The following is a 15,166-nucleotide window of genomic DNA, read 5'->3' as shown; positions in this document are numbered from 1 at the left end:
AAAGAGTTTTGCTTTGCACCTGAAAACTTTCCTGGGCACTTGTGAGGTGAGAGTATGGCAAAGACCAGGGACAGAACATGGAGGATGTGTGGTGCCTCCTCCCCAGAGACGTTCCTTTATTGGGTGCTGAAGTTCAACTCTCAGGCTGGGAGTTACAAGTCCCCAATCAAGTAGAGGGAGCTGACAGATGTCAAAGAGACCCCTAACTGCCTCCATTCACAGACATGACTAAAGAAGCTAACAGGAAAAACATTTCGTCATGTAAACTTTAGGAATGAAATAAAGTCCCAAGCAAATATGAATTTATGTTAATTATGAACTTTATATTAAATTAAATATTTTAGCATTAATAGGTTTTCAAAGCTTATCTAATCACCTCAGTCTCACCATACTCCCACCCCTACCCCACAGGTACACAGTATGCTAGTGGCTGTACTGTTCTGATCCTGTGGTCCTCGTACCCTGCCCGACTCTAAGTACTCAGTAGCTAGAACAAGGGGGCTGCTCTATGCAGGCTCAAATTTCTCCTTACCTGAACAGGACTGGGTGCAGGATGACTTCCACCATGTTGGTTTTGTTGCTGTCCGGTGGGGGTAGCTGAAGGCTGAGGATGTGGAGTATGTGGGTGCAGGGTAGTGTTAGGGTGAGCATACTGCTGAGCAAGGGAGCCCGTGGAAACTAAAGTGAAAGAAAAAGGACCGTGTCCAACCGACATGTGCGATGACCACTGCTGCTCATCAACTGAGCTCTTCTTGACATTATAATGCCTACTGTATGCTGCTAACAGTCTCTACAGCCATTTGAACCGTCTGACTAGCACTTGGTTGTATACAATTGTTGTATACATTATATTAAAAATCTAGCTAGTTTGAATTTACTCTTAAAATAGTCACTAGTTTCCCACAAAAGCAACTTAAAAGCCTAGGCAGAAACAACCCAAACCATCAAACTCATGGGCGTGAAGTCACAGATTCACACTCCCTCTCTTGCTCAAGGCCATCATCTGGCTAACCTCACCATGCTACTGCCCTAGAGTTGGTACACACTGTACTGTGGGCACACACTGCAGTGGGGCAGGGGCTGTGTCAGGTAGATGGCAAGGTCAGGGCTTTACTATCAAGGCCAAATCACAGAAGTCACTTCTCCAGTTTGTTCCCTAAGGCCCTATTAAGGATCTCCCACCCCTGCTTTATAAAATCAAGAAGATGAAACTATGTAAAACCTGCATGCATGTGTGGGTATGACTCCCTTCAAAATACCCAAGTCCTTTAGATGAAACTTCCCTAGCTAAACTTCAGAAAAACTATGATAGACCTGTTTTAAGTTAAAATGTGATCATCAAAGATGATCTACAGCCTACAGATGACTTACAGCCAAGTCTTCATGAATTTTAGCATGGGCCCTACCTTGGTATAAAACAGGGAAATCAGGTACAAAAATTGTCCATGTCTTCCCAAACTAGCAATTAGAGAGTCAAAGCCCAGTAAGGTGCTCACTGCTTCTACTGACTCAAGAGTACCTGAGTACAAACTTAACCTTGCTGCAGCCATGCATGGAGAACACAGTACTCTGAAGCCACAGCTCCAGCAGCACCTAATTCCCAGCCCTCTCCCAAGAAATGAGTCCTTCAACCCCTTCAAAGTAAGTTTGCACACAGAAATGATGCCAAAGCTGTTCCACACATTCTTCATGTAATGCGTTAGCAAACACAGACAGGTGGGGGACTGATGGGGAAAAGGCAAGCATGCTTTAGGGATCAGGTGCCCAAGCTCGCCAAGAGTCATGGCAGGGGCAACTCTGGATGTGTTCCACATCAATGCTATGCAGAGGGTTAGGTGCGTGAAGCTGTCCTATAATGTTTGATGTCTAAAGTTAAGCGTCACCAACATCCAGACCAAACAGCTCCACCCCCAACTGCAAATGCATCTCTTAGAGAAGAGGGATGGGCAAAGCAAACTGCACTGTAGGACCACCTGTGTACATCCTACAAATGCCACAGCTGGCATTCGTATTCTTTAACACCCAGATGAGACTGAACAAAACCCTTCTGTGCAGACCCTGGGAAAAATTTCCAGGCTCTAAGAATCTACATACACTGGAGCAGTTTAACAAGAATACTGAGGCAACACACATCCTGTTTATTTTTTGTTGTTGTTTTATTTTGTTTTTGCTGTGGGCACTGGGGATTGAACCCAGGGGCTACATCCCCGGCACTTTTTGAGACAGAGTTTCACTGGGTTGCTGAGGCTGGTCTTGAATTTGTGATCCTCCTGCCTTGGCCTCCTGAGCGTGTAAGACAATAGGTTTGATCTGTAGCACTACAAAAATAAACTCTCAACAGGCAGCGGTGTATACCATAATCCCAGTTTGGGAGGCTTCAGAAGCTAAGGCAGCGGATCACAAGTTCGAGGTAGCCTCTACAACTTAGCAAGACCCTGTCTCAAAAACCAGGCTGGGCATGTAGCTTAGTGGTATAGGACCCTGGGCTCAATCCCCCATACTGCCAAAAAACAAAACAAAACAAAAAAATTCCAGTCAAGTGCTATTTTTATATATAAAAACATGGCCATCACAAAGAGAATCATTATGCCCACATAGTCTCATAATCAAATTATTCATCAACTGGAAAAATGTAAAAATCTTGAAATTTTATTTGGAAAGAAAATGAAGAACTATTTTTACTATACATTTATTCATTTATTTTTGTAGTGCTGGGGATTGAGTTGAACGAGCACATGTTCTATCACTGAGCTATACCCCCAGGCTCATTTACTTTTTAGAAGTGGGGATTTCCCTATGCTGCCCAGGCTGTCTCTGAACTCCTGGGCACACGCAATCTATCCTCTTGCTGGGCCTCTCTAGCAGCTGGGACTACAGGCTGTTGAAACCATGCCCTTTTACTATTCATGTTTAAAAAATTACCTGTGATATAAACTTACCAGTATTCTCAGGCTATAAAATGGAGAGTTCTAATCTGCAGCTAATTTGCATGCATAGCACAAATACTGCTGCAAGGAACCAAAGCAAGTAAATCTACACAGGCTTTGTTTAAAAAAACAAAACCAGAAACAAAACCCATTTTCTCCCTACCTAAATACTAGTAAGCTACAGATATTATTTAAGGAAATGAAATATATACATTATAAGCTTCAAGGAGGTTTTGTTAGAAATATTTTCCTTTGTTCATCTTTGAGCTCAAAAGACTTGAAAGCCAGGAACTCTTAAGTAGAAAAATGAGTAACTAATCGGGGAAAAATGTGAAACATACATTTAATTCAATATTAACAACAAAATCATGGTTTGGTTCTTTAAAAGGCTAGTTTTACAAGTGATAATAAGGGAGAAGGAGAGAAATTTAAAAATTAGGAAAAACACAGTTAAAAGAGAGACAGACAAGGGAAAGAAAGTAAGATATGATAAACAAGGGGAAAAAAAAAACAGCAGTAGGGAAAGGGAGAAATGGAGAACAGGATTCTCACTCAGTGTATTATTTAACCGCTTTTGTTACACCTGCTAATTAACTAAAGATTCCAGGGAAGTTAAAAATAATTTTTTTCAAATTCAAATTCAGCTTTTAATTAGTTAAATTTCTATTTATAAAACTTCAGTAGCCTTCATGAAATCTTCTGGATTGCATCCAGTTGAAGAACTATTGCTTCTTTGGGCCAGACTTGGTGCAGAAGTTTCCCGCTCAACATGCTCCTTGGCATAAATATTTAAAATTCTAAATGTTATTGGTTGAATTCTTGTAACATTAACTACATTCCAAAAACAGTTTCCTAAGCCATGATCTTAAATGAAACAAATTCAGTTCATAAAGCTATGTGTTCAATTTGTAACTAGGTTTTATCATTTTGACCTTGGATGTACGAGTTGTGACAGATCACCAGCACTGCAAAACTTCATAAGTGAAACAAAACAAAGAATTCCAAATTTTAAATCTGATGTTAAATTCAGAAAAAGGGATGTGAACGAAAATTGAAATTTCTAGATGCGGAATAAAAGGCAATTTGACCAAACTATGACAAAATGGTTTAGAATAGGGGAAAATTAAGTAGCAAATTAAATTATAAGTAGCAGCCTGATGGTTAGTTTCTCTAAAAAACAACTTTCATTCCCTTATAGGGGAAGTTGCACTACGGCAATTAATGCTTAGGTGTGATGATTAAGAACCTTTGCTACTTACCAGGAAAATGACTCCAGACTACTAACAGAGACAGTAAGATGGTGAGGATAACTACATTTGAGACTTCAAATTGAGTATACAATAAAATTAATCACTGATACTACCTTTTATACACTCTAATCACAGACATATTTTCCCTTTAATAGTATATACATACAGCAAGACTCCTTTTTAAAGAGCATCTATTAAAGGATTAAATTTGTTAACATTTCCTAGCACCAAATAAATATTTCTTTAATCAACATTTTTGGATACCAAGTCATGGCACAATTAATGAAAATTTAAGGTCAAAATGCTTTTGAAATGCTACATCTGGCATTTAGTAGGGTCAGACATTGAGTCATTCCAAAATAATTCAAAATTTATCCCCAAACAGAAGAATGTGAATCCCTAATATCCTCTAGAACATGGTATTTCACTCAGCGACATACTCTAATGGCACACATTTCTCACGAATTATTTTTATTTAGTACCCTCCCTATTCAAACACCCAAGTCTGTGACTTGCCTTATTAAAAAAGTTGCACTACAAATAATGAAAACCCACCTCACAAGTTCGTTTCTCAAAGAAAGCCCAGCCAGACTTTCCATGCAGGAGCCACTGCTTCCCTTTGCACTGTGGGAGAGGAGACCTGTGCACAAGAGGCAATCTCTGGAAGGTCTTGGTTTCCTTCTGAATGAAGCTCAAGACACATATGAATGTGTCTGCTACCTGAGTATTTTAAACCTTCAGTCACACAAAGATTCAAAAGATAGAAATGTTTCTCCCCCTGTTTCTCATCAACCCTATACAACTCATAAGGGGCATGGGACGTGACTCAGGCAGAGCGGGAGGCTCTGGGTTCAGTCCCTAGGATCTCAATCCCACGAAAGATCCTGTTAAGAATAAATTTCTTCTTAGGGATATTAAGAAACAGAAAGCGAGTGTTTTAAGTTTTATGTACAAAGTTTGTACCTTGGTATTTTTTTTTTTTTTTAAAACAATTGCTATTCAGAAGTTTCCTTGAACGAGGAAAATATTAGGCATTTCCCAAACAGTTACGTGTTTGCTTGGTATGCAAAAATTAATTTCTGAAACGACTCAATTTTTCATTAACTCCAGCTCTCTTAAGCTGGGTCATATTTCCTTTTTCAAAACACCGAATAATTTACAGATATCATACTTTTAATGATTTTGTGGCACAAGGAAAATAATGTCCAACAAGTCTGCTCCCTTAACATGTATTCTTTAAAAAGTGTTTTACTGTACAATTAAAATAGGTATTAAAAACCCAACTCACTGGCAAAGTAGAAAGAAGGGCTTGTCTCCTTGTTGTATGGTAATTTGGGGCATGCTGAATTTGGGAAATAGAAAGGTAAATTAGCCTTTTGAGGTGTGCATTTTACTAATTTTCTGGAAAGGTCAACACATTTAGTAATTTTTTTGTACTCATGCACAATTTACTTTTATTTTACAAGAAATGAGAGCACTTTCAACATTGCTACAGAATTTTAAAACAGGACTGAACCGGAAGACATTTTTCTTCTGTACTGAGATGTCAAGTTCCACATGCTGACTTGCTTAAATGAAAGGAATAAAATGATTATCTGGTATGAAATCATTATCTGATGGAAAAAGCGTGGCATCCCTCTGAACAACCTTGATATAAATAATATAACCCAATAAAACAATACTTGGCAAATTCAAGAGACACACAATTTTGCAAAATAATAGAAATGTCATTATAGGCATCTGGTGGTGGATTAAAAAATTTAGAAGTAACACAATGAGAATGTTTTATTTCTCATTTAAATATGTCCACATAAAGGGTGTGCTTTGTGTGTACATGTGTAAGTACACCTGTAAGGATACATATCCAAAATAATTGACAGTTGTCAGGTAGAAGGATAATAGTGCCATTTATTTTTGTTAACCGTGTGTGTGTGTGTGTGTGTGTGTGTGTGTGTGTGTGTGTGTATGTATGTTCTAATTTTTTTATTTTTTAACTTATCTGCATCAAACTACCAAAACAAACCAAAATACTCTGGATCTAATTTTTCTGGGATCTTGTTAGTACAAAAAGTTTTACTGTTACTGTTTCAGAAAGGTAAAGTCAGTGGTTTTACAAGTCAATTTAGAAGACTAGATGTGAGGGAAACTGCAAGTTAACTCCTGAGGAGAGTAGAGAGGCAATGATCAAAGACTAAAGGCAAAGAGATGCAGGGTGTAACAAAAGTCCTTTGAGACAGCTGGGGCTATAAGGTTGGGCTGGGGCTGTGCCTCAGTGGTTCACCTGGCATGTATGAGGCATTGGGTTTGATCCTTAGCACCACATAAAAATAGATAGGACCTAGATTAAAAATAAAAATAATTCAGGCATTTAGTTCCTTCAAAAATATAAAATACATACCGTTCAAGGAAGAGGAACACAAAATTAGCATACCTAGGCAACGATATTGTCTTAGTTTAAAGCCATGTACTTAAAATTTTGTTCATATTTGGCAAAATTAGGCTTTAAAAGATCTAAAATAATTCAAATAAATTACTGACAATGTAATGAAGAACTTGCTTTAGCAGATTAAATTACGGCTTATGATAGGAAAAACAAAATGAATAATTTTCTAGTGTTCTTTTTAAGACTTGGAAGTACCCAAAAGAGAACTGATTAACTAGAAACAATCTTGCCAATACACAGCCTTGCCACTAGTCTGCCTTCCCACAACAGGCATCGATTCATTCAATACAACCTGCATAAATTATAAACAAACAGTTCAGATCTGGCTAAGCTATTTTCTCCTGGCATGAAAGAGCTGGCTTTGATAACTACTACATTATAGATTTCACTAGAAGTTACCTCTAGTGGGGTTTTCTTGCAATATTTCCTACTTAATCATACTTGAATAAACGTTCGGGTACACGGTCTATTGTTTTTCCAAGGGAAATGTTCTTGGATGGTGATTATAAGGACCATTAATGCCTCAAATACAATATTTACCATACAGACTACTTCAAGCCAATGAACTTCATCCAAAGATGAAGTTTATCTTGGCAGGGAGTGACACTGGAGAGATTCTGTTCAACATCACAGTACTAACAAAATGCCTCAAAAGCATGGGTACACAAATAGCCGTTCGCTAAAAGTAATGGGGGAATTTTGGTTCAAAATTTTGGATATTATTCCAAGGGGACTATGACAGAAAACAGGAGCAAAGAAATTTTTTCCCCTATTTGTTATATCATGATTGACAAGAAATGTACAATCATAATAAAGTTTTCACCTAAGCCTTTAGCAAACTGGAAAATTGCTTAAATGTATACAATGTGAATTAAAACCAGTAAGATAAATCAACAATGACTTTTCATATGTATATTTAGTCCTGGTTAAAACAAACACAAGCCAAATGACAGGAGAGCGCAACCAAAATAATAAATAAAATCAGTCTGTCACTATATCTTTCAATTAAATTAGACAGGCTTCCTAAAACAAAAGTTTTCCAGAATATAATGATCATACAACTTTTTATTTAAAATTCCTAATCCACAATGAAAACCTTCCAGTGATATTGTGGGAAATTTAAGACCAGATTTACATGCTTCATGGAAGTAAATGCCTGACTCTCCTGTGAAAGAACAAGTCTCCAGGAAGAAGCAAGCACTTGGGTAACAGATGCAGGAAAGGGGACGCTCACTGCCTGAATCCTCAGCTCAGCCTACACAATGGCACTACTGTCATTTCTTTTTTTTCTTTCTTTCTTTCTTTTTTTTTTTTTTTCCTTTTGTGGTGCTGGCGATTGAACCCAGGGCCTTGTGCTTGCAAGGTAAGCACTCTGCCAACTAAGCTATATCCCCAGCCCCACTACTGTCATTTCTTTTAAAAAGAAGGAAAGAGAAGGTATGAAGGGGGCTGGGGATATAGCTCAGCTGGTAGAGTGCTTGCCTAGCATGCACAAGGCCCTGGGTTCAATTCCCAGCATCAACCCCCCCAAAAGAGAGAGAGAGAGAGAGAGAGAGAGAGGGGGGGGGGGTATAAAAAGCTGTGTATCCCAAGAAGAGGGTATCTGCCAGAAATCTCTAAATTCAATTTTGCTTAGACTTATTCATTCAAAATATCAGTTTAAAAAAAATTCACACTCTAGGTCAAAAAGCTTAAACACGTTTAAAAATAAAATGTCACATAGTTGTATGCAATTGTAATTTCTATCTCATAGTGGTACAATTTTCAATTGTAGGAATAAATCTAAATTAATTTTATACTTAAAATTTTTGAAATGCTAAGGGTAACACTTAAAATACAGGAATTCTCAGAAACATTCAGAACACAACTAACAACTTAAAAGTGTATTTTGAAAAACATAATACAAGGCAATCCATTAATTCTAAGATACACAAGTAGAAACTTTATTTTAAATTCTCAACACTGAAAAATGTATTATTTTAGTGTTTTAAACAGTTGCTAAGTTTAAAAAGACAAAGTTCTCTGGTGATAAAACTAAGATAAAAATTATTCTCATATAATACTGTTTAATTTTATAAAAATACTTCTCATTTTCATTTTATCATTGTTCATAGTGATTATAAAGTGTCTAAATAGACCTACTACTACACAATTGACTGCTTACAATAAAATATAATTCAGAAACAGTACCATTATAGTAATAGCAATAAAAATATATAACGTCGGTGACACCAAAGTGAGAAGAGGAGGATGTTTTCAAGCTAGTACTTTTAAGCTTTTATGCACATTTTCTTGTATGCCTTGGGCAAGCTACACCAAATGATAACACTGACAAGGAAGAGGAAGAAGAAACTTTCTTCTCAAAAAAATGTTTTGCTGTTAGTAACATCATTACACTGTAATTCAAGTAGGAGAGACATGGAAAGACAGAAACACTGTCACATACAGAAGTAGAAACTATTTGTCAAGACTTATAAAGGGGAAGAAAAGGGTTCATCTTTTTCTTCTTGACCCTCAATGTCAAGAAGGCCAGTTTATTTTTAAACAGAGAATGACATTACAGAGCTTTAAAACAAATCAAGAATAGTCACACACGGTGAAAAAGACCAAGTGCTTCCTACCGTACATCGCGTGTGTCTGCTCGTGAGCCCCGTACTGGGTTGCGGAAGAGGACACTAAACCAGGCTGGGCATGTGCTGGTGGTGCCACCATTCGAGCATTACCCTGTATTACAGGACTATAAACATGAGGATGCTGTGTTCAAAGAAAGAAACAAAGAAAAAACACTGAGATATCAAAGAAAGCCAAGCAGATTTTAGTTGATTTTTAACTCCATGGTTTCTATGTTTCCAGAAGCAACTGAAAATTCTATAGCCGTTCTTGGCTGCTTCCTTTAGAATTTAAACTGATAAGTAATGATTGAATATACATTAAAAAGACATGAAGTCCTTAGCTAGCTTTTCTACCAAAACACAAAGCAAAATAATATAAAGGAAAATCACTTGACCATATTAAAAGTTAAAATGAAACGTTTTTAAAAATAGAAATCAAGATGAAGACGTCATATAACCTTACCTGAGACTGATAATGTGGCACATGCTGAACTAGTGGCTGATTTGGAAACTGCTGAGGACTATAGGCAACATACTGAGTGGAGTAAGCTGGTGGGGTGGCTACGATGGGCGGGCCTGCTGCAGAGGCTGGGTGCATCATGGTGCTCTGATGATGCTGGTCTTGCCGCTGTTGGGGCATATTTGGTACTGTAGGGGGAAAAACCTCATTAACAGAAAACAGCAAACCTTAGTAAAAACACCTATATTAGCATACTACATACAAGGCTCAGCATGACTGGACTCTCCTGCCCACCTCTCCCAACACTATGCTACACCACTCCTACCACCACTGCAGCCGCTCTGGGTTGTTTTCCTATTGCATATGCTATTCCTCAGTCTCAAACACCAGTCATTAACTTGCAGCTGGAATGACTGTGACTCATCCTTCAGGGGGTAGCCTGAAAGCATCTTCCTCAGCGAGATCCTCAATGAACACCCTCAGATAGAACCTAGCTCCTATAACACACACATGGCATTAAGCAATGCCTTTTGCTTCACACCAAGTCTCAGATAACATGTTTACTTTTTCTATCTACCAGAAGACCTGGAGGCCCAGGTCTACGTATGCTGTCTGGCATACCAAAATCATGCCACCTTGCTAGGTTCATTTACAGAAAATAAAAGCATGCCAAAAGATAGTCCACGCCCATCACTGAATCCTAAACTACTTCTTTCTCAAACCCAGTTATCATGCAGCACAATGTAGCAGATAGCAGGTTTCTAAATGATGACTCTTAAAAATCCCTTTGTGCCTTATATTATCCCACACAGATTTCCTCTCCCTTTAGCCTAAGTAAAGCTTTAGTTAAGATCTCTGTTCAACTGGCATCTCCTTGTTGAGGTTGTTCCAGTTCGCACAAGTACTGGCTGCATCCTGTGTGCTTTTTCTTCCATGTCTACACAGCATCTATGCTTGCCTGAGATCTGGTTCTGGCATGACATTAACCAAGCCACTTGAGGGAAGGAATTGTATAGATGACTGCTTACAATGTATGCAGCATGTTCATAAAAGTATCAGAATTATCTGCAATTTCTTGACAGAATTTTATTTTTGTTTCAATTACTTAAAAAATTTGGCTAAACATTTAATGAATGTTGAGATTTTATATCCTTAGAAAAGTAAAGATGAAAGTAATACAGTAAAATATTTTACTGAATTTAATCTTGACAGTTCACATTCTAAAAACACAACTGCTTTTGGTTAAGAAGATGCTTAATTCTGGCAGGAGGAACACAAATAATCACTTCGATCAAACAATTATTTTAATCAAATTAAAGTTTGTCCAACTGAGGTAAGTTAATCAATTCACAACTACTGCTTTTGTTATATTGATTACTACCTCCGGGTGTACTCTCCCATCAAATAAATAAATAAAATAAAATAAAATAAAATAAAATAAAATAAAATAAAAAAATAAAATAAAATAAAAAAGCTAGCTAGTCAAATATATCATTGTTTTCAAAGTTAAAAAACTCTAATCTCTTTTTTATGGTGCCCCTGCCCTCCACCTTTCCTAAACTGAATTCATGTTATTCATAACTTAAATCCAGGTGGACCATCCTTTAACCATCTCCTATGTCAGTGGTTCTCAAATGGGAGAAATTTTGCCATTCAGGGGGCATTGGCAATGTCTAAAGACATTTTTAGTTGTCACTATCAAGGGAAAGGGGATACTGATATTAGGATCGAGGAGTAGAGGTGAGGGATGCTACCGAACATCCTATAGTTCACAGGATACCTCTTCCCCTCACATAAATATTAACATTGTCAAGGCTAAGAAGTTCCACTTATGTTAAGTCAGTCCTTGAGTTTGGTGTATTTACAAACACAACTCAACCTGACTCACAGGCATAAAAGGCAACTTTGCAGTTTACAGCAAGCTGGTAAAGAGATGATTTATACAAAGACCATACTACCCCGAAGGAAAGTTACACTTATACAATCCATGGCTATATTTTAGAATGAAGTCCTCGCTTTTGCGTATTTCAAAAATATTAAAAATACCATTATCCAATACCTCAACTGATTACAACTTAGTAAAGCAGCAGGATATAAAATTAACAGCAATGGCTGTTAACATAATTGACAGCAATGGCTTTCACATATAGTTCTTCATAAATAAGGAACTTAGAAGATGCAGTGGAAGAGAATAGCTTGGTTTACCTTAACAAAAAAGTTTATATCTGAGGATAAACTGAAGAAATGCACAAAACCTTAAGAAGAAATGTTAAAATGCTCCTGAAGATGACAATTTGCTCTTGGATTCTCAACAGCATGAAGAAAAAGATATCTATATTCCTTAAACTTATAACTTTATTATCATTCTAATAAAAATGCTAAATCCTAAGTTAAAATTCATCGGTTGATACTAATACCCCAAATGAATAACAAAAAACCTCATTGGTCACCTTCTGAGGATAGTAAGAAATCAAACTTATTATATTAAAGACTGCCTTAAAAAGAGAAATGATGAGTATTGTAAGTTGGCTTAAACTTAAGTTTAAGCGATGCCTCAAGGTGACCAAATAGTTCAGGCAAAGTGGGGTTCGTCTGTTTGTTTGGGTTTGTTACTGGAGATTGAACCCAAGAGTGCTCTACCACTGAGTAACATCCCCAGCCCTTTTTATTTTGAGACAGGATCTTGATCAGTTGCTGAGGCTGGCCTGGAACTTATGATCCTCCTGCCTCAGCCTCTTGAGTCACTGGAATTATAGGTGTGCATCATCATGCTAGCTAGAGATTTTCTTTAGAGAAATATTCTACCTAATTGAAGAAGGGATTAAAAGAAGATAATGTCACCATTTTGCAATCCCTAATGAAATACTGCATCTAGGGCGACAAAATATTATCAATTACTGCTAAAACAAACAGGAAAGAACTATGGAAAATGTTATCCTGGACAGATGAGGGGCATAAAACTCAATGGTTACTCCTACTATCACAAAAGAGAAAGATGGTATTCCATGACTCCTATTGAAAGTACACCCAACAGCCATCAAACGATCCACATTTTGCTATATGACTTAACAAGAAAAAGTCCAGTAACTCCTACAGATAAACACAGGAATACTGACAGATGACACAGTGCCTAGTATTACTTTAGAATATTCCAGGGGAGACAGGGCACAAGAGATAGGGTATGAATGAGACATGACTGCCCAGAAGCAATTAATATCTTCAAGTTTTTTCTATAATTTTCATATGAAACAAATAAAAAAAGAGTTCAATATGATAAACACAACTAAGAAACTTCATTTGGACTCCAACTATAACACATTGGTTCTAATGCAGATGGGAAAAAGGTACTGTGAATTTTTAGGGCTTCCTTTGTTTTAAAAGATTCCTTATCTTTTAGAATTGCAAAATGAAGTATTTACAGATGAAATGGTAAGCCTAAGATAGGACACAAAAAATCTGCGGAGCAAGAGGATTATGAAAATGTCATGGGTTTAAAACTGTTAAAAAGTTTAGGCGATGACTACTTTTATACTATTATACTATTCTAACTGCTTATTTACATATGTTTGAAATTTTCAATAATGAAGTTTTAAAAAGACAACTGACATTTTTTAGTAGTCAAACTAAACATAAAGTGCTTATGAAAAACCAAGAAGTCGAGCTGGGGAGATAGCTCAGTTGGTAGAGTGCTTGCCTTGCAAGCACAAGGCCCTGGGTTTGATCCCCAGTACCACAAAAAACAAAAACAAAACAAAAAAACAAAACAAAACAGGAAGTCTAGGAATCTGAAGGGAGGGAATAAATATAGGGATAGGCAGTTACTTCCATTAAACAGAATAATGGAATATAGAACCCAGAAATAGATCCAGCTTCACATGGAGAATTAATATACAATGAAATGCTCTTTTATGTCTGTTCTCTGACCATAATGCAATTAAATTAAAAATAAAAAAGAGAAATACATATGAAAATATCAAATATTTGGAAATTTAAAACACACTTCTAAGTAAACTATTGGTCAAGGAAATCATACAATCAAAAACATTCTCAACTGAATAAAAGTACAATATAAAAGTGTGTAGTATATAGCTCAAGCATTATTACAAATTAATAGCTTTATATGTTTCCATTAGAAAAGCAAATTTTAAAATCTATGATCTAAGCAGCCACCTAAAGAAACTAGAAAAAGGTAAATACGCCAGGTTCACTGGCACATACCTATAATTCCAGAATTGGGAGGTTGGGAGGCTGAGTCTGGAGGATTGCAAAATTGAGGTCAGCCTCAGCAACTGAGGGAGACTGTGTCTCAAAATGGGGATGTAGTACAATGGTTCCACTCCCCCCCGCCAAAAAAAAACCGGATTGGTAAATAAAAAAGCAAAAATCACTGAAATTTAAAAATAAAAAACAAGTACAGTGGCACACACCTGTAATTCCAAGCAACTTGGGAGGTTGAGGCATGCAGATCACAAGCTGGAGGCCAGCCTCAGTAAGTCAGCGAGACCCTGTCTCAAAATTAAAAAGGATTGGGTATGTAGATCAATGGTGTAGTACCCCTGGGTTCTATCGCCAGTACAAAAAAAAAACTACAACAAAAATGACCAGGCAGAAAAGCCATATAATCCTCTTCACAGATGCCCAAAAGTTTGGGATGTTATTCAACAACCACTATAACTTTAAAAAACAAAAACCAGCCAGGCGTCTGTAATCCCAGCAGCTCAGGAGCCTGAAGCAGGAGGATCTCCAGTTCAAAGCCATCTCGGCAAGGTTCTAAGCAATTCACCAAGACTCTGTCTCGAAATAAAATATAAAAGAGCTGGGGATGTGGCTCAGTGGTTAAATGCCTCTGGGTACAATCGCCAGTACAAAACCACCACCACCACCACCACCACCACCACCACCACCCAAACCAGCAAACGAAATCAAAAATTACAAATTAGTAATAGATCCACAGCTAACCCCTGCTTAACAATGAAAGACAATGTTTCATCCCTGAGAATGGGAACATGGCGAGACCTCATTACTACTATTTAGTAGTGTCCTAGAAGCCCTCTCCAGTACAGTGCAAGAAACAGACACAGTGACTGCATCATGACTGTGACAATCTAAAAAACGTTAATAACATTACATGGGGTAGCAATGTGGCAAGACATTGTCAAGATTAAAACTCCAAATGCTTCTTTGTATGTAATAAACACCAAATATATAAAAAAAAATTCATAATAGCATAAAAATTATAAAATTAAGGGATAAATTTAAGAAAATATGTACAAAATTGATATTGAGATATATATCATACAATCAGTGAAGGATCCACATTAAGATAATCCAGTGCATGATCCCAAGCTGACCACAAAACTTATTGGAGAGATCCAAGATGGCGGACTAGAGGGAAGCTGCGTTCCTGGTCGCTCCGTAACTCTGGTTTCAAGCAGAGGATATCTGTTTCTTGATTGCTCACTGTCAGGCACCTA

At 37.2% G+C, this 15,166-nt stretch overlaps 1 protein-coding gene across 11 annotated transcripts in view; it reads right to left on the bottom strand.

Moving 5' to 3' along the window:
* The window catches only part of ATXN2 (ataxin 2), a 109,795-nt gene that overhangs the window by 3,894 nt on the left and 90,735 nt on the right, over positions 1–15,166 (bottom strand). For 9 of the 11 annotated variants that reach the window (XM_079149497.1, XM_079149499.1, XM_079149495.1 and 6 more), the window contains 4 exons: positions 9,696–9,880; positions 9,242–9,374; positions 5,466–5,519; positions 533–678 (listed from right to left, as the gene is read on the bottom strand). In XM_079149497.1, the coding sequence (XP_079005623.1) occupies positions 533–678; positions 5,466–5,519; positions 9,242–9,374; positions 9,696–9,880 (518 nt within the window). The remainder of the gene's footprint in view (positions 1–532; positions 679–5,465; positions 5,520–9,241; positions 9,375–9,695; positions 9,881–15,166) is intronic. The other 2 variants (XM_079149496.1, XM_079149501.1) reach the window with 1 other exon arrangement.

This window comes from Sciurus vulgaris, assembly GCF_902686455.1.
Source record: "Sciurus vulgaris genome assembly, chromosome: 8".
Classification (NCBI taxonomy): domain Eukaryota; kingdom Metazoa; phylum Chordata; class Mammalia; order Rodentia; family Sciuridae; genus Sciurus; species Sciurus vulgaris.
Note: the sequence above shows the minus strand (reverse complement) of the source record. Positions and strands in the feature narration are given on the sequence as shown.